The 20331-nt window shown below is 37.0% G+C and overlaps 1 protein-coding gene across 1 annotated transcript in view; it reads left to right on the forward strand.

The window, feature by feature from the left end:
- Positions 1-20331, forward strand: part of Prkd3 (protein kinase D3) — a 67179-nt gene that overhangs the window by 34890 nt on the left and 11958 nt on the right. The window contains exons 4-13 of the mRNA XM_051177888.1: positions 161-292; positions 1855-2012; positions 5932-6124; positions 6666-6743; positions 8842-9025; positions 9946-10069; positions 13414-13491; positions 14848-15124; positions 18639-18691; positions 20006-20078. Of these exons, the coding sequence (XP_051033845.1) occupies positions 161-292; positions 1855-2012; positions 5932-6124; positions 6666-6743; positions 8842-9025; positions 9946-10069; positions 13414-13491; positions 14848-15124; positions 18639-18691; positions 20006-20078 (1350 nt within the window). The remainder of the gene's footprint in view (positions 1-160; positions 293-1854; positions 2013-5931; positions 6125-6665; positions 6744-8841; positions 9026-9945; positions 10070-13413; positions 13492-14847; positions 15125-18638; positions 18692-20005; positions 20079-20331) is intronic.

Raw genomic sequence — 20331 nt, forward strand, 5'->3', positions numbered from 1 at the left:
GTTTTAATTGCTGAAAATAATTTATTTTGTGGTTAGATGAAACTTTCAGAGAAGTTACCCTGTATTTTAATATAAATGGATATGGTGACTGTTCCTAACATCTTTGCCATTATAAAATATGGTTTAAAATTTTGTTTTTGCTTTTATTTTTTCAAAAAAGCCTTGGCCACAGTAGAAGACTTCCAGATTCGCCCTCATACTCTCTATGTACATTCTTATAAAGCACCTACTTTTTGTGATTATTGTGGTGAAATGCTCTGGGGATTGGTACGTCAAGGATTAAAATGTGAAGGTAAGTGCTTTGAGATTCATGTATTAATTTGAAAGAGGATTTTACATTTACATTTTTTGACTTGCCAGTGAATGGCTAGGGTCGTAGTTGGTGTCTAGGTGGTAAGGGTTAGAATTGCAAAGCTGAGAGCTCTTGTCCTTTCCTCTGCCTCCACCTACTGGTCCCATTGCATAAGTAACTTGAGCAGTGGTTTCTCTGTGAAAGGAGTCTACTCCACCAGTTTCATGAGTGGTTCAAGAAGGTAATGTGAATACAATACTTGACCCAAAACAGTGGCTTAATAACTATTGCCTGTTTTTAGTTTTTTCTGTACAGTGGTAAAATGTCAAATTATTGTGAGTTGGAATTGCTAGGGAAGGCTACAGGGGCATAAGTCTAATTAAGAAACAGTCTTCTACTGTGGAGGGTCAGTTAACTTGTTTGTAAAGTAATGACAAGCAAATACTTTATTTAGGTTTTGTAGCCTGTGTGGTTTCTGTTGTGACTTACCTCTGCTGTCATAATATAAAATGAACCATAGGAACCAGAGAGATCACTCATCACCTGAGAGCACCTGTTGCTCTTTCAGAGGACTTGGGCTCGATTCCCAGTACCCACATGGTGCCTCACAACCATATAAAACTTGAGTTTCAGAGGATCCAGAGGATCTAATGCCCAAGGGCACCAGGCATGCATGTGGTGCATATTCATACACAAAGACAAAACATTCATACACAAAAAAAAATTTACATTGTTTAAAAACTCAGCAGTTAAGCATAGGTAACGTATAACTAAACAGCAGACTGTGTACTTGTGAATCATATGTATAGACTAGGGGAGATGTCTTAGTTGGTAACATGCGTGTCACATAAGCATGAGGACCTGAAAAGAAAAACTGGGTGTGGTGACATGTGTTTGGGAAGTTTTCAGACAAGAGAATCGCTAGGGCTTTTGTACATCTCGAGGTCCCAATGAGAGACCCTGTCCCCAAAACAAGGTGGATGCCTCCTAAGGAATGACAGCTGAGGTAGATACCTGATCTCCACACTCATACACACATACCTGTGCATACATGACACATGTGTTATGTATTACATATAATACTGTTACTCTATTATTATTTAGTATTATTTTATATTCATGAACACTGAGGTTTTACATTCCATGTAATTTTCTCATCATTGGAGATTTGTTATATACAGGCCACAGTTTGCCTCTGGATAGCTCTTGAACATTTGCTAAGTATCATAAAGCATGCTTTCCTGGGCTCTACCCCCCAGAGTTTCTGATTCTGGGGATGAGTCTAGTAATTTCTATTTCAAATAAATTTCCGGATGATTGTCTTAGCTATCATAAGTCAAGATTCACTGCTCTAATTATTTAACTTTTCTAAATAAATCTTTCTACACTTTTACTGTTCTTGAATTTGTGACCTTCCACATAGTCTGTTATCTGAGTTCTTAATTAAGGTTGGTATTGTTTCCAGAGAAAATAAATTAAATAAAGAGATGCTGGTTTTTAAGTGTCATGTTTCAAATAATTACATTTTAAAATTGTATATTTTACTCTTAAAATATACTTAGGCTGTGGATTAAATTATCATAAACGATGTGCCTTCAAGATTCCAAATAACTGTAGTGGAGTAAGAAAGAGACGTCTGTCAAATGTATCTCTGCCGGGACCTGGCCTCTCACTTCCAAGACCCCTGCAGTCTGAATGTGTACCCCTTCTCAGTGAAGAGGTATGTATTCTCAGGTCATACAAGGAATTTTACTAGTTATTCCTAGTGGTTTTACAGGACATATGATGTCCTAAAACAGGTGACAGCAGTGTATAGTAATGTTGCTACACTTTAGGTACTTTAAAGGTAATAATGATGACCATGTCTACCAATAGCAATAGGTTGTGCTTTGTACCCCCTTGGGATTGCATTATCACTTAGACCATTGTGTGAGCCTCCTTGCCATTATCCTGGCACCTAGTCTCCATGCTTCACTTAATCGTGCATGTAACCATCAGGTGAATTTTCCTAATACACAACTCTGCTTGTCTCTAATACACAACTCTGCTTGTCTCTCTCCACTAGGTAACTATGTTAGGAATCTCCAGAGGAGCAAAACCTGTACAGTAGTGTGTGTGTGTGTGTGTGTGTGTGTGTGTGTGTGTGTATTTACATTACAGGATTTATAGACTAGGAAGCAGGAGAAACCAATAGTTATTTAGAAACTAGAAGCCTCAGAATATGAGGGATTGCTGATTCGAAATCCCTGGACAGTTTCTGTACAAGTCTACCTTTAGAGGCTAGTGCATGTGGAGTCTGGCATACACAGTGATAGCATAGTATGTGAAATGAGCATTGTTTCTGCTTTTTGTTGCATCTGGACCCACAGCCTCATCAGTGACGCCACCCACATTGGCAGCATGTCTTTCCCAGACAGGTATTTCCAGTCAGTTTGCTGACCCACATGGCAGTAGTCTAAAAATACCTTTACCTAGACCTATAATGTACCTTATTCTTTGGGTACCATCACACTTTTGAAACCTTCCTGTTTGGGAGTCTAACATTCTGCCTAGTGTTTGCGCACTAGATTATAGAAAATGAAAAATAAGTTTCTAAAACTAAACAAACAAAAGCCAAAGTCAAGCTATAATGCCTCACTGTGTAAAGATGAAAACAGGCCTATTGGGAGTAAAACCTTTTATCATAACTCTGAGATTGCTTTGTCTGCACACAAGGCTATTTCTATCATGACTGTAGAAGACATAAAGAGGTTTATAAACTCAGAGAAGTTCTATCTTCATGTGCCTCACTTTACTTAGTGCAATACTTGGTACTTAGTTAATACAAGGAGTGAATGAGCGAGCTGCTTCTGCTAGACCTATTATCTGCAGGACTATTCTCTGGGGACACAGAATGGTTAATTGACTTTCCAGAATCATAGGACACATTAATAGGAATTACTTTAATTAAGTTCAGATTTCATTAGTTATTTTTTCTTCTAGTGTATTGTTCAAGGATAAATATAGAAATGTAATGAAGATCTGTGTGCTTGGCAGTACTTGAAATGGCTTACATCTGTAAATTGTAATCTTGTCATTAGTAGTTTTTATAACCTTTGCCCTTCACATATTAGTGCTATCAGGACTTCTGTATACTAGCACAGTGCAAGGCTTTAGCCTACTGTCTATTTAACAAAATCTTTACAAACTGAGGTATCAAAGTAAAAATTATGTAATCCTCTTGTAAAAATCTAATGTTTATATACTACTTAGCCAGTATATAAGAGAAAGGTAATCCTAGTACTCAAGCAAGAATCATGAGTTCTAGATCAGTCAGAGCCTGCCACAGCAACAACAAACACCTGTTTGTTTGTTTGTTTGTTTGTGTGTGTGTTTTAAAAAAAGTAGAAAAGGAATACTATGGTATAGAGACTGAGAATGAGAAGCTATGTATAGTCATATGTAAGGGTTGGGAGAAAACTGATAGTAGAAAATGAGTATATCTTATATACTGAACCACACAGGGAACCTATCTGGCACAGAGAAGTATATTCCTTTAAGAGCCCCGCAAATGATGCTTTGGTGGCAGCTATACACAGTTGATCATTAGGAGCCTAGGGGAGAGCAGAAAGACAGAGAAAGGGGAAAAGTACAGCCATCCTGTAGTATTCACAGGGTATTGGCTTACTTTAGGACTTTCAGCAGATAGTGAAATCCATTATAGACATTGGCACAATATTTACATATAACCTACACACATCTAAGGTCTCTTGCTAAATCTACTGACATCCCTTTCCCTTCAACTGCTCATTAAGGCTGCCATACTTTTCCTGCCATCCTCACCAAGACATGTGACTGATGGCATCAGATTGTGAGTCAGCATACAGAGGTAGGAAGAAAAATGTTTATTAGCCACTGATTTTAATCTCTGAGTCCAGTTTCAAATTTAGATGGGGATAGAATTTAAGTAATCCCTTATATTGACAGGTGACTGCTATAGCCACCCATCCAGAATTGTACCTGGTAATTGTGCTCTGTGCTGTGTCCCTAATGCCCTGATATCAGCAGGACCTGAACAAAGGCACTAACTGGCTATTGGCATGTGAAAAGACATGCCACTAGAAAATAGTGACTGACAGCTAAACCAGTTTTACTGTGTCTTGTCTGATTTGAACTTGAGCAGATCTGAATTAGTGGATGAAGGAGCAGGAGATGTAAAGTGGACTGACACACCTGCATTTTAAATGTTGCTGGTTGCTAGAGCATCTGGACAAGCTCAGAATGCCATTTCTGACATTGAAAGGCACACGATTGTAATGTAATCTTTTCAGTCATCTGGGGGAGATACTCGGTCTGTGTGCTTAAAAAGCAGGATTGTGTGTTGTGTTCTGAATGTATAGCATAGCACTTAGCATATAATAATCAGTAGGTGCATATTCAATGATTAGAATGAGTTGCACTGAACTGGCTTATAATTTAGTTTGATGATTCCCTTTATTTAGAGAGAGCCATGGTTACAAAAATCCACTTATCTCTTAAGCTAAATAAGCAATTTTAATTTTCTTTAATTTTTTAGCTTTACTTGGAGAAAAAAAACTTGTAAAAACTAGAAAGTATTTGCAATATCAAGGAACTGCTTAAAAATCTAATTATTATCCCTACACTGTTTAGTTTATGTTTTGTCTGCCATCATTTAGTTCAAATTCCTACAAACATACTCTAATATTGTTCAGAAATTTGTGAAGCTAAATTTTGTTTCAGGGTATTTTCAGTAATGCAACATGAGCAGGCACAGTGATTCCTCAGTTCAGTGCTTTTTCTGGGATTAACTGCTTGGTCAGCTCTGAATGGGTATTAACATATCATAAATTCCTTGTTGGGTTTTGGTTTTTATTGTAAAATGAATGCAAATGTATCTAGCAAATGCTAATTGTGTGTCTGTCTATGTGGTATAGAACACTATCTGGTTGGCTGAGGAACCTGCTTTTGTTGGTGGTAGAATGAGCTCCATTGTAAAGGAAGCTTTGGAAAGAGAGAATGCCTAACTCAACAGCAAAATCAATCAGTAGGCCCTGAGGAGAACAAACTGTAGGCCAACTCTTGGTGGTGGGAAATTGTTCAAGTCCATTGGGAGTGGGAGGGCAACACTCCTCCATCATCAGTGCTTTGGACTCATGATTGGACCCTTTATCCTCCCCTTGCTCAACATTTAATCCCATCTTCTAAACACCAGTGTGTTTTGTGACACTCTGAAAATGTAGAGAAATAAACCAAATGACTGAGCTGTCATATGAATTGCCTCCATTAAGTCAAATGGATATTGCCCTGCAGTAGTCTGGAGTCAACATTGCTACTATCTTAACTCTATCTTTCTTTTCAAAGGTGCCAAAAACTGAAATCTGCTGGTGTTTTCTCTGCTCTTTGAAATGATCCTGATAAAGTAATTTTTCACGCTTTGTTCTTGTGTTAGCAATTGCTCAGATTCTTCAAAAGTCCTCATGCAAATGCTGGTAAATTAACTCCAGTGGAAACTGTTGAGATCCAGAGTTTTTAAAAACTGACTTTAGTAGTATTCCCAATAACGTGTGTTTGAGCTTTACCCCCAACACTTCATTTTTAATATTAACTTATTATACTGACAGAAATTACTTACATTTTAGTCACATGCTCACCAAGAACCAAGTAAGAGAATTCCATCCTGGAGTGGTCGTCCAATCTGGATGGAAAAGATGGTGATGTGCAGGGTCAAAGTTCCACACACTTTTGCTGTCCATTCCTATGGCCGTCCAACAATATGTCAGTACTGCAAACGGCTACTGAAAGGCCTCTTCCGCCAAGGCATGCAGTGTAAAGGTAGGATTGCTTACATTCCTGGTATAATTCATATATGTTTTTTATACAAGTGTAAAATATCTAAGTTTCAGAAATATTTGCTATAAAAATGGTTCTTACAGTTAGCTTAAAAAGCTGTGAGTGCCATATTACTTTGATCTCCAGTTTTTTATACTGTTAAAAAAAGAAACCATCAAAGCAAGTATATAAGAATTAATGGGACTCGTTCTCCTTTAAATTAATTAATATAAAATCACATGGCTGGTAAGTAGAAAATCTATGCATGCCTTTGATTCTTCATGAAGGAAGAGGAGGAGAGGTGGGACTGCCAGCATGTCTGCATCCCACAAATGACATTAGCTTTACTCCACAAAGAAATTGATCCCTTGGTTGGGTTAAAATACTATTAAATGCCATCAGAAGTGGAGATCAGACTATCATTCAAGCTTGAGTTCTTAGAGGGAGGGAGATACTCTTCTTTGAATGGTTTAAAGAAGTATAATCATATCTGATCTTACCTGTTTAAATGATCTTACCTGATTAAATGAATATTTTTATTCAGATTGCAAATTCAACTGCCACAAACGCTGCGCTTCAAAAGTACCAAGAGACTGCCTTGGCGAGGTTACTTTCAATGGAGGTAAAATTACATATCTTTTATAGCTTTTATAAAAGATAGAAAAGGTCACAACTCTGTGTATTCTCTGGGTAAGGTTGCTCACATATTTTATTATGCTGGCTTTGTTCAAGGTTTTCTTCTGACTTAATGTAAACTAAGCAGAATACAGAGATCAGTGACACCACTCAGTAGTAATTAATGCCTTCCCGTCTTCCCGTGTAAGAACAGCCTTCTGAGGTCATCCTAATAAGTGTCTAAAATACAATTACATTAATTAATTTGTCTAAGAGTTAGGGCTAAGAAATGGCAGAGCTAGAATTTGAACTCTGGCTCTTTGGTCTTTCTCTCAAGTAATCTTCCTCTCAGACATCACAAGTGAAGCCATTACCTGCTTTTGGAATGGGGACAAATGAGTACGTGCTTTAGGCTTCTGACATCAGTTTCCTTTAAGAATTTATATTAGAGATAACAGTAAATGTAAATAAACTTCCAGGAATAGACTAAGGATTGAAAATCCAACTCCTTGAGAATCTAACATTTTCTGCATATTTTCCATGGCTATCACTTGTCTTGGATCTGTTTAGCCTAGTATTAAGTACCATAGGTGGGGTAGTTTATTAACAACAAAAACTAATTGCCCATAGTTCTGAAGGCTTCGAAGTCCAGGGTGCCAGCAGATTCTGAATTTGATGAGAGTCTTACCTCCTGGTTCATGGAAGACGTTATTTAACTCCATGGTAACATTCTGGAATGTGCGAATAAGCTCTTTGGAGCACTAATGCAAATCATAGGCACAGAGCCTTCACAACAGATCGCCTACCAAGGGTCCCACCTCTGAATACCATTACCTCAGAAGGTAGGTTTAATACACAGATTTTGGGGAAAACCTCTCATTTACACCATAGCTAGTTGACATCATTGGTAGAGTATGATTGGTTTTTTTCATGCCTAAAGTCTTGTCTAGCTTTACACATTTTTATGCTTTTCTCCTTTTGATAAATGGATATGAAATATCATATATTCATTTTAATTTGCAGTTATCTGGTTACTTATGAGTTTGAACATCTTTCAAGTGTTCACTGGTTAGTTATATATGCCCCTCCCCGAATTGCCTGTTCAAATGCTTTATTTTTGTGATAATCTGACATAACTAATTTTTTTTTCCATTTATAGATGGCATAATGACTTGGTATTTTGTAGCAGCTTTGCTGAGATCTGTTTGTTTTATAGTTTACCCATTTGATATATTCACAAAGTTATATGGCCATTGCTCTTCTAATGTCAGGAATTTTTATTTCCCCACAAAATTACATAATTTATAGTTTTGTTCAGAATACAGGGATCAATGAATGTTGCTCATTAGTAGTTAGCCTCTGGCAACTAGTAGACAACTTTATACTTTTATGCTTGTCTGTTTTAGAAATTGTGTGTCAATACAGTTATACAATAAATATGTAGTCTGGTGGCTGTTTCCTTTTACTTAGCATAATGTTTTCAGAGTTCAGATATATTGTAACTATGTCAGTTTCTTATGGACAAGTGATGCTGCTCTCAGACAAATGATTGCAGTTTATTTTTTGTAGTTACTAATAAGTAGGTGTTTGAGGTATACCTACTTTGGAGTTGTTTGGGATAATGTTGCTTTGCACACTGTAGTATTACTTCTCTGTGGAAGTGTTTTTTATTTCACTTGGACAGATACCAGATATAGTAGATGGTTGAGGAACTTTGTAACTATGTTTAACATTTTGAAGACCTGCCAGCCTCCCAGAGCCACTGTACAGGCTAATATCCCATCAGCATTTAAATAAATATTTTGTCTTTTATCATTGAATTGAAGACTTTCTTTAAATATTCTGAATACAGCTCCCATATCTGATATTTTTTATATATACTTTCTCAGTGGTAGATCTCTTCCCTAGAATTTGCAAGACCCTGAATTTGACTCCTAGCCCACAAAAAAAAGTAAGAAACAAGCTAAGACTCCATCACCTTGAATCTTAAAGATGCTTTTCTCAAGTTTTAAAACTTTTTTTCCTAGTTCATTTTAAGACTAATCTGATTAGATGCATTGATGCTTCATTGATATTAAACTGCAATTCTTTTAAAACTCTCCTAGAACCTTCCAGTCTGGGAACTGATACAGATATACCCATGGATATTGACAGTAATGATATGAACAGTGACAGCAGTAGGGGCTTGGATGACTCAGAGGAGCCATCCCCACCAGAAGACAAAATGTTTTTCCTGGACCCAACCGATCTTGATGTGGAGAGAGATGAGGAAACTGTTAAAACAATCAGGTAATGTGTTAGACTGCTGCCAAAGGCAAAGGCAGGTCAGCATCTCCATTAAGGGAAGGTGGCATTTCTTTAAATGGAATTTTAAATGCAATTTAAAATCTAATTAAATTGTGGCTAATTCCTTTTTGCATGCACCACAGTATTTCTGAAATAAATTTTATTATCTTTTCCATATACTTGAGATAGAAAGTTCAAGAATCTTTACTTTTTTAAAAAGAAAAGGACTTTGTTTAATGAGTTTGGATAAAATATATAGCTGCGGAGGAGCTTCCTCAAGGTGCCAGTATTAAACCAGTAATTGAAGCAACTTGGTTTCTTCACACATACAGGTTACCAGGTGATCAATGAAGACTACATTTCTGAAATGTTTCCATATACATGCACCAAATTGCATATTTTCTCAGATATAATTTTACTTGGCCTGATTTTACTTACTGCAGTGTTTAATTTTCTTAATACCTATAAGTAATATCCCTTAAGAGTATTTTTTCTATAATATGACATACTGAGTTTGAAATTTGAGCCCAGCGAAGTTGAATAAACATGTTTTGCTTTATGAATTTATTCTTCTGCCTAGGGTAAGAAAATTCCTCAACAGTAAACCCAAATGAACCCCCCAGGCTCCAGGTTACCTGGCCGGAAGATCCTTCTCCACCCATCATCTCCCCCTCCCTCACCCTTTCACATGTGTCCACAGCCTTCCAGAAAAGACCATGACAAACTATTAGTTACAGTATTATAGTAGTGTGATACATTAATTGGGCATCAGTATAACAGACAGGGCTAATTTATTTTCTTTTTAAGTCATTGTCTTATATTTTGAAAAAAATAGTTCAGTTTTCTTTTAAATTTTTGATGAGGCTATAATGAGTGTAAAATAGACATTGAAATATTGATCATAAATTTTAAATATTTTTTAGTCCATCCACAAGCAATAATATCCCACTGATGAGGGTTGTACAGTCCATCAAGCACACAAAGAGGAGGAGCAGCACAATGGTGAAGGAAGGGTGGATGGTCCATTATACCAGCAGGGATAACCTGGTCAGTAATTGCGTTTGAATGTGCTAGCAAAACTTGATGATGGCTTTTACTTTATGCACATCTAAAATTAAGAGTGGAATATATATTAAGACATTATGTACACTACAGCTACTTGTAAAAGTTATAGGATTATCAGAACAATGACTCAAGACATGATTATAGCTAAAGATGGAAAATGATAGAATTGCATTTGAATATCTTTAGTTGTTTTTATGTATATAAACCATATAAACATACATGTTCTCTTTGGATCAGTGTAACAATGAGGAAGAATCGTGAAGTTACAGTAGAACAGCAGAAAAAGGCAGCATAGTGGCTTAGTAAGAACTCTGGCTCTCAGAAGTCTGTCGCTATAATTGTAAACATGGTACAGTTATTTCTTTTTCTTTATGCCTCCATTTCTTTGTCTATAGAGTCTTCATAGTCATGCCTTTTTATAAATCCAAATGAGCTAATGTATACAAGAAGAGTTTAGGACAATGTTTGTAGTCAGTAAATATCGTAGCCGTTAAGACTTGCTGAATATTTTCTAATAAACCTTTTAAGAAGTTAATAATATGAAGTTAGATTGCTGCATGTTTAGACCTCCTCAGGGAAGCTGCTGTGGAGTGAGAGCTGTGTCAGACCTCCTCTCCTCCCCAAGGTTCAGGGACCATTGAGAAAGATGGCCAGAAGGACTGTAAAAGCCACAGTTGGGGAGGGTCTGAGTGAACAGTGTCTTCTGGACATGCTGAATCTGCTGTGCTCATGAATTCTCAGCAGCTGTGGCTGTCTGCACAAGATCAAGCCAGTCACCATTCCAGAGAGGAGGGGCTCATAAGTCCCTGTTCTAGCCAAGGACTTTGGAAGAGGGAGACTTGATCTTCTTTAAGGTTATGGCTCCTAGTAGGTCAACCATGCATCACCGATGGCCCCATACCCAGAAATTTATGGGTGGTACCAATTGAACTCTAGGTAATTTTTTAAAGGAGGGATACAAAGTTGAGGGGTAGAGGTGAGATCTGGGCAGAGATGGGGGATGGGGGTAAGAATGACAAATTCATTGTATGCATCTATAGAATGCTCAAAGAATAAAAATATTTAAAAATATGAAGTGTTTATTATATTTAGGTGGTTTCAGTAAAGTTTTATATGGTAACAGCAGTACAGATTATGGCTGAATATTTTTTATTTGTTTATAATCCATGTTTTAAGGACATGGATTATAATCCTTAAAACATGGATTATAAACATGGAACTTAAAATATATACACACATTTGAGAGTTTAGTGGTGTGTCTGATGATGGGTAATTTAATAAATAGTATTGGGATAACTAAATAGCCATTTCAGGAGGAAAAAGACCATAACATAAATCACACTTCACATGTAGCTAAGCTAAATAGATAAATGGTTCCAAGTTAAACCAGTAGAGGAAACATTAGAAGAGTTATTTTATCAAGAGTCCATATTGGAGAGGGGAGATAATGAACCAATCTCATGAAAGAAATTCTGTGTGGCAACCTGAAAAACAAGACAAATGACAAACTGAAAAAAGTATTCAACTTATACTTTAAATAAGAGCTAATCAAGAATATGTGTGTAGGGGCTGCAGAAATGGTTCAGTGGGTGTAACACTAGCTGGTCTTCAAAAGTCCTAAGTTCAATTCCCAACAACCACAAGGTGGCTCACAACCATCTGTAATGGGATCTGGTGCCCTCTTCTGGCCTACAGGAATACATGTGGACAGAACACTGCATACGTAATAAATGAATAAATCTTAAAAAAAAAAAAAATGGAATGTGGGAGTAAAGCCAACAAATTGATAATAAAAAACCACAGCTCAATAAAAAAAAAGCAAGTTAAAAGGAAAAGAGAAATCACAGAAAGAAATAAAATTACTCTTACACATAAAGTGTGGTTTCATTTATAATAAAAGAAATTTCATAACATAACATTTTTCTTTTTTCTTTTTTTGTACATCAGAGAGCAAAAGTTTTCATAATACAATGCAGTTAGAAAGGGTCTAAGTCAATGGTTCTCAACCTGTGGATCACGACCCTTTGAAGGTCAAACAACCCTTTCACACCTAAGACCATCGGAAAATACATATTTACATTATAATTCATAACAGAAGCAAAGTTAGAGTTATGAAATAACAATAAAATTATTTGTATGGTTGGGGTCATTAGGAAGGTTGAGAACCACTTATCTAAGTTGTCACCCATGTGTTGGAGATACACAACTAAATTAGGTCAAATCATGTAAAATAAAACACTATCAAAACAGCCTCATCTTTTTAATTTTTTTCTATAGTTTTGAGAATTCCATGTATGTATACAGTGAAATATATCGACTCCATTTCTCCCCCATGTTCCCCACCCCAACACATCACTTACCTTCATGCCTTTGTGTGTGCTAACCATTAAGTCAAGTTAATGAGTACTACCCATAAATGCCAGGGTATTTGGCTACCCGTTGGAGTATGTAAACTTACCAGTGTCCACAACCTCAAAAAAGTGAATGATTCTCCTCCTCCCAGCAACTATCCACTGTTAATGAGCCCTCATTAATGGGTAATACCTAAAGATCATCTATTCCACCTAGGCCAGGATTTTGTCTGGCTTGATCTGGTGTAGTTTTGTGCAGGTAACCACAGCTGCTATGAGCATGAGAAGCTATGTCACTCCCTGAAGATGGCATTTCACAGCACTGCTCCCTGTCCTCTGGCTCTTTCTCCTTCCTGTGTGATGTTGCCTGGGCCCTGGTGGTGATGGAGTGAATATCAGTTTAGGACTGAATCTTTTTATTCTCAGCACATTGACCAGTTATATATCTTACCACTAACTGCTGTTCTAGTTTGAATGCAACTCAGGTCTGTCAGCTGGAGCTAGGGAACTACAGAAGTGTAGGTCTGAGCTCTGCCTCCAGTACGCCATTACCTATAGGCACCAGGAGCTGGGTGAACAAGGGTGGCTGGAGTCTGAGAACCCCTTGCCTATTTATGCTTGGAAAGCAGGTGTGTGTGTGTTGTGTGTGTGTGTTTTGGCAATGCCTAGAAATTTAGCATATATGTAAATTGCATAAATCCATGCATATGAATAATAATCCATAGACATGTATGTGCATGTCCATGAAGGGATCCCTCAAAATCTAACAACATAGCTTACTTGGGGAAGAGTAAGGGATGGGTTAAGAGGCCCTGTGGGAGTGACACTTTTCACTAGATTTCCCTTTTATAGTTTGAAGTTTTAAAACCCCATTTTTAAGCCTACTCAAAATAGAGGACTGGATGGTAAAGGAAAAGTGCAAGTGCTTTGGAGGGAATAATTATGAACCCATTTTCTAACTTCTGTTTTTAATAGAGAAAGAGGCATTATTGGAGGCTTGACAGCAAATGTCTAACATTGTTTCAAAATGAATCTGGATCAAAATATTATAAGGTAAGGGTTTTGTATTTTGTAAAATATTAAAATACCATGATAACTGTATCTTGTTTCAATGATGTTTTATATAGTTAACTTTATTTTCATGTGAATGTACTTATGACTGCTTTATATAGTTTACAGCGGTCATTGCTAGATCCTTGTTGAAGCAGCTGCCCTCCACCTCCATTTCACATGTACACACACCAAAAAGAGATGAATTGCTTGTGGTTTTTGGACTAAACGTTAAATAATTGATAGTTGAGGCCAACATATTGACTAGAAGGAATCCTTAAGCAATATTTCTGCCCAGGATTCTCTTTCTGCCATTATTTCTTTCTCAGCTTAAGGGTATTGCTTGCAGAAGAGCAGTCACTAGAGACAGCTGTTGAGTGACACTGACTAATTAAAGTTGGCACGTGTTGGATACGGAGGAAAACTGCCCTCCTAAATGCTTTTCTGCCTGCATATTAATGATCTGCTATATCCCCAAGTTTCTGTGTGTGTATGTGAGCCAACATGCATATGGACCTGTGTATACACAGTGCATATCATATGCAGGTACATAAGCAGGACCAAAGGTGGATGTCAGATGTCTTCCTCTATTATTGCCCACTTTTTTTTTTTTGAAGTATAAGCTTACTTTTGTTGTTGTTGTATAAACAAGTTGTATTCTTTTTTGTTTATTTATCTTAAAGCTGCTGTGTGGTTGCTGGGAATTGAACCCAGGTCCTCTAGAAAAGCATCCAGTACTCTTAACTGCTAAACCATCTTCTCTCCAAGATTTCTTTATTTTTATTTGTATGAGTGTTTTGCCTGAATGTATGAATATGTCTGATGCCCATAGTGACCAGGAGAGGGTATTGGGTCCTCTGGAACTAGAATTACATGTAGATGTGAGCTACCATGTAGATTCTGGGAACTGAACCCAAGTCCTCTGCAAGAGTAGGAAGTTCTCTTAACCACTGAGCCATCTCTAGCCCCTCCACCTTATTTTTTTAAGATAGGGTCTTTCACTAAGCCTGGAGCTCACTGTTTTGGATAGACTAACCGGCCAATGAGCCAGCTCTCTGAGATCCATCTGTCCCTGCCTGTCACCCTCCAGCTCTGGGAATCTGACAGGTTCTCATGCTTGACAGCAAGCACTTTACATATCTCCTGTGCCCTGAGTCTCTAATACTCTGTGATCTGTTTCTAGCATTGCTGGACAATCAAATCATTTAAGATAGACATACCATAATGTAATCAATATGCCGTATACTGTGTTGGTCTTGGTGCCATTCGTAAAAATGCTTATCTTTGATTCTTTAGTATATTTAAAAAGTAAAACAAATATGTATTCATAGTTTTTTCAATGGCTAACTTTTATTGCAGGAAATTCCACTTTCAGAAATTCTCCGCGTATCTTCACCACAAGATTTCACCAGCATTTCACAAGGCAGTAACCCACACTGTTTTGAAATTATCACTGATACGGTGGTGTACTTTGTTGGGGAGAACAATGGGAGCAGCTCTCATAACCCTGTTCTTGCTGCCACTGGAGTTGGACTCGATGTAGCACAGAACTGGGAAAAAGCAATTCGCCAGGCCCTCATGCCTGTAACTCCTCAAGCAAGTGTTTGTACTTCCCCAGGTCCAGGAAAAGACCACAGTAAGTGAAAACACCTTGTTACTCTCTTGTCTTAAGTATTTGTAGAAATACCTGCACGGCTATGCTTTCCTTTCTTTTTTTTTTTTTTTTTTTTTTTTTTTTTTTTTTTTCTTTTCTTTTTTTTTATTTTGCATTTTTAATATTTAAGTTTTGTCTCTGATAGCCAGTGCCATTAGTTAATACTATCATAAAAGTATGCTGGATATCATTCATGTACACATATACATGAATACATAAATGAGTGGTGGCTCCAGTATATATCCACAAGAGTAGCTACAGAATTAGTCTCCTTACATTTAAACTCTGCAACTACCAGCTGCCTGTTGTCTCTCTGATCTGAGACAGGAACTGTTTTACCTTTCTATAATAATAACTACTTTGTAGAGTTATTAATGTTACATGGAGCCAGACGTAAGACAAAGAGCAGTGCTACAGTACTTAGCATCCATGAAGTCTTGTGCGGTTAAGTATTAATATTTTATTTCATGATGGCATATAAACCAGTAATAAAATAATGTGTTTACATTATACACATAAAACCTGTTAAGTCAGAATGATGTTACTTTTAAGTTAATCAAAATAGAAATTAAAAAGATACTGAGGTGACCACAGTGGTACATGTCTTTAATACCAGCACTATGGAAGCAGAGGATCTATGAGTTAGAGGTCAGCCTGGTCTGTATAGCAAGTGAAAAAGAAAGAGGGAAGGAGGGAGGGGTAAGGATTACATCAACACATCTTATAAAAATTAAATCCAAATTTAATGAAGGTTGGATGAATAGCTAATAGTAAGTAAAGTATAATACTGCTTTTACTTATTTGTAATTATATGTATAGGGGATTATAAAGAAACATAATTCATTCATTATATTGAAATAAGTATCAACTTTCCAAATAAAGTTTCTCTCAGTTTACCTATATTATTTTATGCAACTTTTTTGTGCATTGTGTAAGAACTTGAACTAAAACTCAAAAGAGGATAATAAAGGCTTTTTAAGGGAGAAGGCTATATATGGGTGTTAGGCAGTAACTAAATACAGTACAGGACAAAATAAGGAATGCTTCACTATAGAAACTGAGATCTGGGTAAGAAAAGTAGAGGCTTCACAGTAAAAAAATTGATTTGGAATTTGGAATGCAGTCAAGAATAGGCCTGGCAGAGGCAAATGAAGAGGTAGAGAGGATGGTCTTGCTTTCACTGGGGAGACTGGCATCATCAGAAGGTTATAATTGTGTACATCTTCACTGTTCTGTGTGACTTGAGGAAGGATAGATAAATGGATAGTCAATAGTGTTTAACTTCTGGGGAGATTTGGACAAAATTAACAATCAAAACTAAAAATTATTCCCCTAGGAATAGTATCCACACATCCACACACATTTTATTTTTAATTCCAAAGGCTTAGTTAAAAGTCTGTCAGACAGAATTGTAGGTGTTAAGAGTGAAAATCATGGAGAATGTACTCAATGCAGTTGCCTGTTTTGCTATGTTATCTTGGACTCTAGAGCTCTCCATCTAAAGAGGGATGAATAACAAATGCACACAGTACACGGCATAGTGCTTAACACTCAACTGATACTGCTCCTGTTTTGTTGCTCTGGCTCTCTATACTACAACCAGTCTGGAACCTGTACGAAAAACTGGGTGAATTCAGATAGAGGAGGCCATTGAGAGGGAAAAAAATGAGACTAGGAAACAAGCTGCTAGAAAGGCAGTGGCAGGCACGGTAATTCTCTTGATGTACCTTTTCTTGATGGTTGTTTAAAGATCTGAATTTCTTACAGGGTGTGGTGGTACACTCCTTTAATTCTAGCACTCCAGAAGGTAGAAGCAGGTAGATGTCTTTGAGTTCGAGGCCAACATGGTCTTCATAGAGAGTTCCAGGCCAGTCTGGGTTACATAGTGAATCTCTTTAAAAAAAAAAAAAAAAGGAAATGTGAATTTAAATAGCTTTGAATTGGCTTAGTATTTTTAAATAGGGGTTTTCATGTGGTATATGTGTGTATGTTAGTGTATTAGTATATGTACCTGGGCACACCTATTGAGACTAGTAGTGAGGATCAGATCTTTTCTAGTTGTCTGTGCTTATTTCCTTGAGACAATCTCTCACTGAAAAAGGGTTAGCCTTCCCACTGGACTGACTGGCAGCAAGCTCCCACAGTCTCTCTGTCTCTGCTCCTCACAGAGCTGCATAAGGCCACTAGTGGCCTTTCCAAATAGGAGTTGGGGATTGAACTCAGATCTTTACACTTGCACAGCAGATGTCCTTCCCCACTAAGCCATCCCCCATCATTAAGCTGAAGAATTTACTTATATTAGTAATATCTTATTTTTAATGTGTAGAATTATAGAACAAACTTCATATTTTGTTTCTTTGGGTTGTCTAAATGAATTTGATTTCTTGTTTGCATGTTTTCCTTATTACCTTCTTTGTTTACCATAGTAACTCATCAAGATGTAGAAATATGTCATTTGAATTGAGAGAGTCCTCAGGACACTTGAAAGATCCATCCCATCTCAGTCCTGCCCCCGCCCTCAGGAAACTTATCAGTAGCCGTACATTTATTTGAGTGGGGAAGGACTTGGGAGTATGGGAGCCCATAGTAACTAGTACATGGTTTTACTTTTCCTTTTTCAAAAAAATAACATCATATACTTTGGCATCCTTTTCATAAATTTTTTTTACCTGCTCTCTAATGCATGAAAAGGTATATTTCAGTACTACTGTGTAAATTTATATAATTTGAGTTTTTTAATTAAAGTTATGAGAGCCTTAAAAAAATATGCACGGCTATTTTACCTGTGTGTATATCTATGTACTACATATGTGAATGATACCCTTGGAGGCCACAAGAGGGCGTCAGATCCCCTGGGACTGGAGTTACAGATTGTTGTGAGCCACCCTTTGGGTGCTGGGACTCAGAGCCAGGTCCTCTGAAACAACAGCCAATGTTCTTAACCATGGAGCCGTCTCCTGGTGCATGCTTTTTATGTTTTAAAACAATATAAGGGGTACAGAGATATAAATATTACAGTCTTCATCCCCCAGCCTATAGCACTCACTCCCCAGAAGCAGCATTTTTAGTTTAATTCAGACACTGCTACCCTACAACTTGTTTTTTCTACTACTGCTCCTGGTAGTGCTGGTAATTGAACCCAGGGCCTCAAGCTTCACACATAATAGACAAATGTTCTATCACAGAGCCAGGCCAACAACTCCTCTTAATAGGAGATCATAGCTAGTTTTCTGACCCAACAGTTACGCATCTGTATTGTTTATTAAATAATTTAGATTATTATTTTGTGTAGATGTGTCATATTTTATTTACTGAATTTCTTGATGGATTAGTGTGTGTGTGTGTGTGTACATACATAGCTTTTTAGTGAATATATTATCTATATTTGTGTATTTTTTAAGTTTGATGAGCTGTTGATTTTCATGCCAGTAAATAATATTAAGTCATAGGCTAATGATTTTGTTCTTTTCTCATACTTCATTTTTATATTTTACAGAAGATCTGGCTACCAGTATCTCTGTGTCTAACTCTCAGGTCCAGGAGAATGTGGTAAGCAATAATTCTATTCAATATGTGTAGACTTGATAATTAAAATAAGGAAATTAATGTGAAAGTCTTACCAGGATTAAGTCTATGTCCCCAGGTACTGAGCAGTTGCTAAGATACTAAGCTTAACTTAGTAGTGATGCTGTCCCTAAGCTCAACTTTGTAGTAATGCTATCACTGAGCTAAACTTCATAGTGATGCTGTCTCTGAGCTAAACTTCATAGTGATGCTGTCCCTAAGCTTTAAGTGGGAAACTAGGGTCTATTCTTTTTAATAATAAAAATAAGAATTTCTTCACTTAAAAGGTGACATTAGAATGCTACACAGTGATAAGCTCTGTCATTAGGTAAGGTTACTTCATCCTGGTCCACAGAAGCTTCCTAAGAAGAAGTATAACCTGAGCTTCACTCAGAGGGTGAAATGGGATTTAGCACAGTCTTGACTTGAGGGAGTGAGCCGGGGGTCATTCATGCACATACAGGACCAGAAGGAGCAAATGGAAGGAGGCAGGAAAAGGAGGACCTTCAGTGAGTAGATTAAGTTTGACTTTTGTGTGTAATCATATACCTTCTGTTGGTGTATGGCAACTTTTTTCTGTAAAGGACCAGATAGATATTAAACAATAACATGGTGGAGTCTACCCAACTTGTCCACTGTATCAAATACCTACACAGGAATGAGTATGAATGTTTTAATAAATGTGTGGCCACTAAAATATGAATCTCATGTAATAGTTACATATCAAAAATTATTTGATTTGTCCAGTCATTTTAAAAACTTAACCATGAATTAAGCCATAGAGAAAGAGCCAGGAGCCGTACTTTGCCACCTCTTGGGTCAGATTGAAAGAAACAAAGAAAGTTGCTTATATTCATCTTTTACCAGTCATACCCATAATGCAGTTCTGGTACAACACACTTCAAGTTAGTGTTTGAATGTTCTGATAGCAGCAAACAGTAACTAAAATAATAATAATGATAATAATAAAGAAAAGGGAGGGAGGAGCATTACATGAATTTATGTTACAATTCCACACTTATCTCAATCCCAGTGTAAATTTAGGGGTTGATTTTTGGATATGGGTCTAGGTGCACATGTATATGTAAAGGCCAGGGCAAAACCAGGCATTGTTCAGTCCAGCAGCTTCCACGGTGTGTGTTTTCACAAGCTTGCGTGTAACTGATTACTTTAGGCAAAATGATTGACCAGCAATCTCTAGGGATCATTATAGAAAACTTTTGCTTTAACATAAAAATTAAAATGTGTTTCAGTATTTGAGTCAGAGACATTGGTGGTGTTTGCTTACTTCCTTGATAGGACATCAGCAGCGTTTACCAGATCTTTGCAGATGAGGTGCTTGGTTCTGGTCAGTTTGGCATTGTTTATGGAGGTAAGAAATTAAAGCCTTTTATATACATAGTTTGTAAACTGTAAGATTTTAAGGTAGCTTTTATTCTCTAGCTCACAGTTTTGTTAAGCTCCCTTTTCCTCAAAGGCTGGTGTGCATCCTCTTAACTAAACTTCGTAAAACTCTTAAAGTGACAGAATCAGGAAATTATTTTTACAATAGTCTTTACATCTTCTTGAAATTCATACATAAAGATATGTTGGTGTTGGGTTGTGTGGACTGTTGACTGAAGTAT

The sequence above is a fragment of the Phodopus roborovskii genome, unplaced genomic scaffold, assembly GCF_943737965.1.
Source record: "Phodopus roborovskii unplaced genomic scaffold, PHOROB, whole genome shotgun sequence".
In the NCBI taxonomy this organism is placed as follows: domain Eukaryota; kingdom Metazoa; phylum Chordata; class Mammalia; order Rodentia; family Cricetidae; genus Phodopus; species Phodopus roborovskii.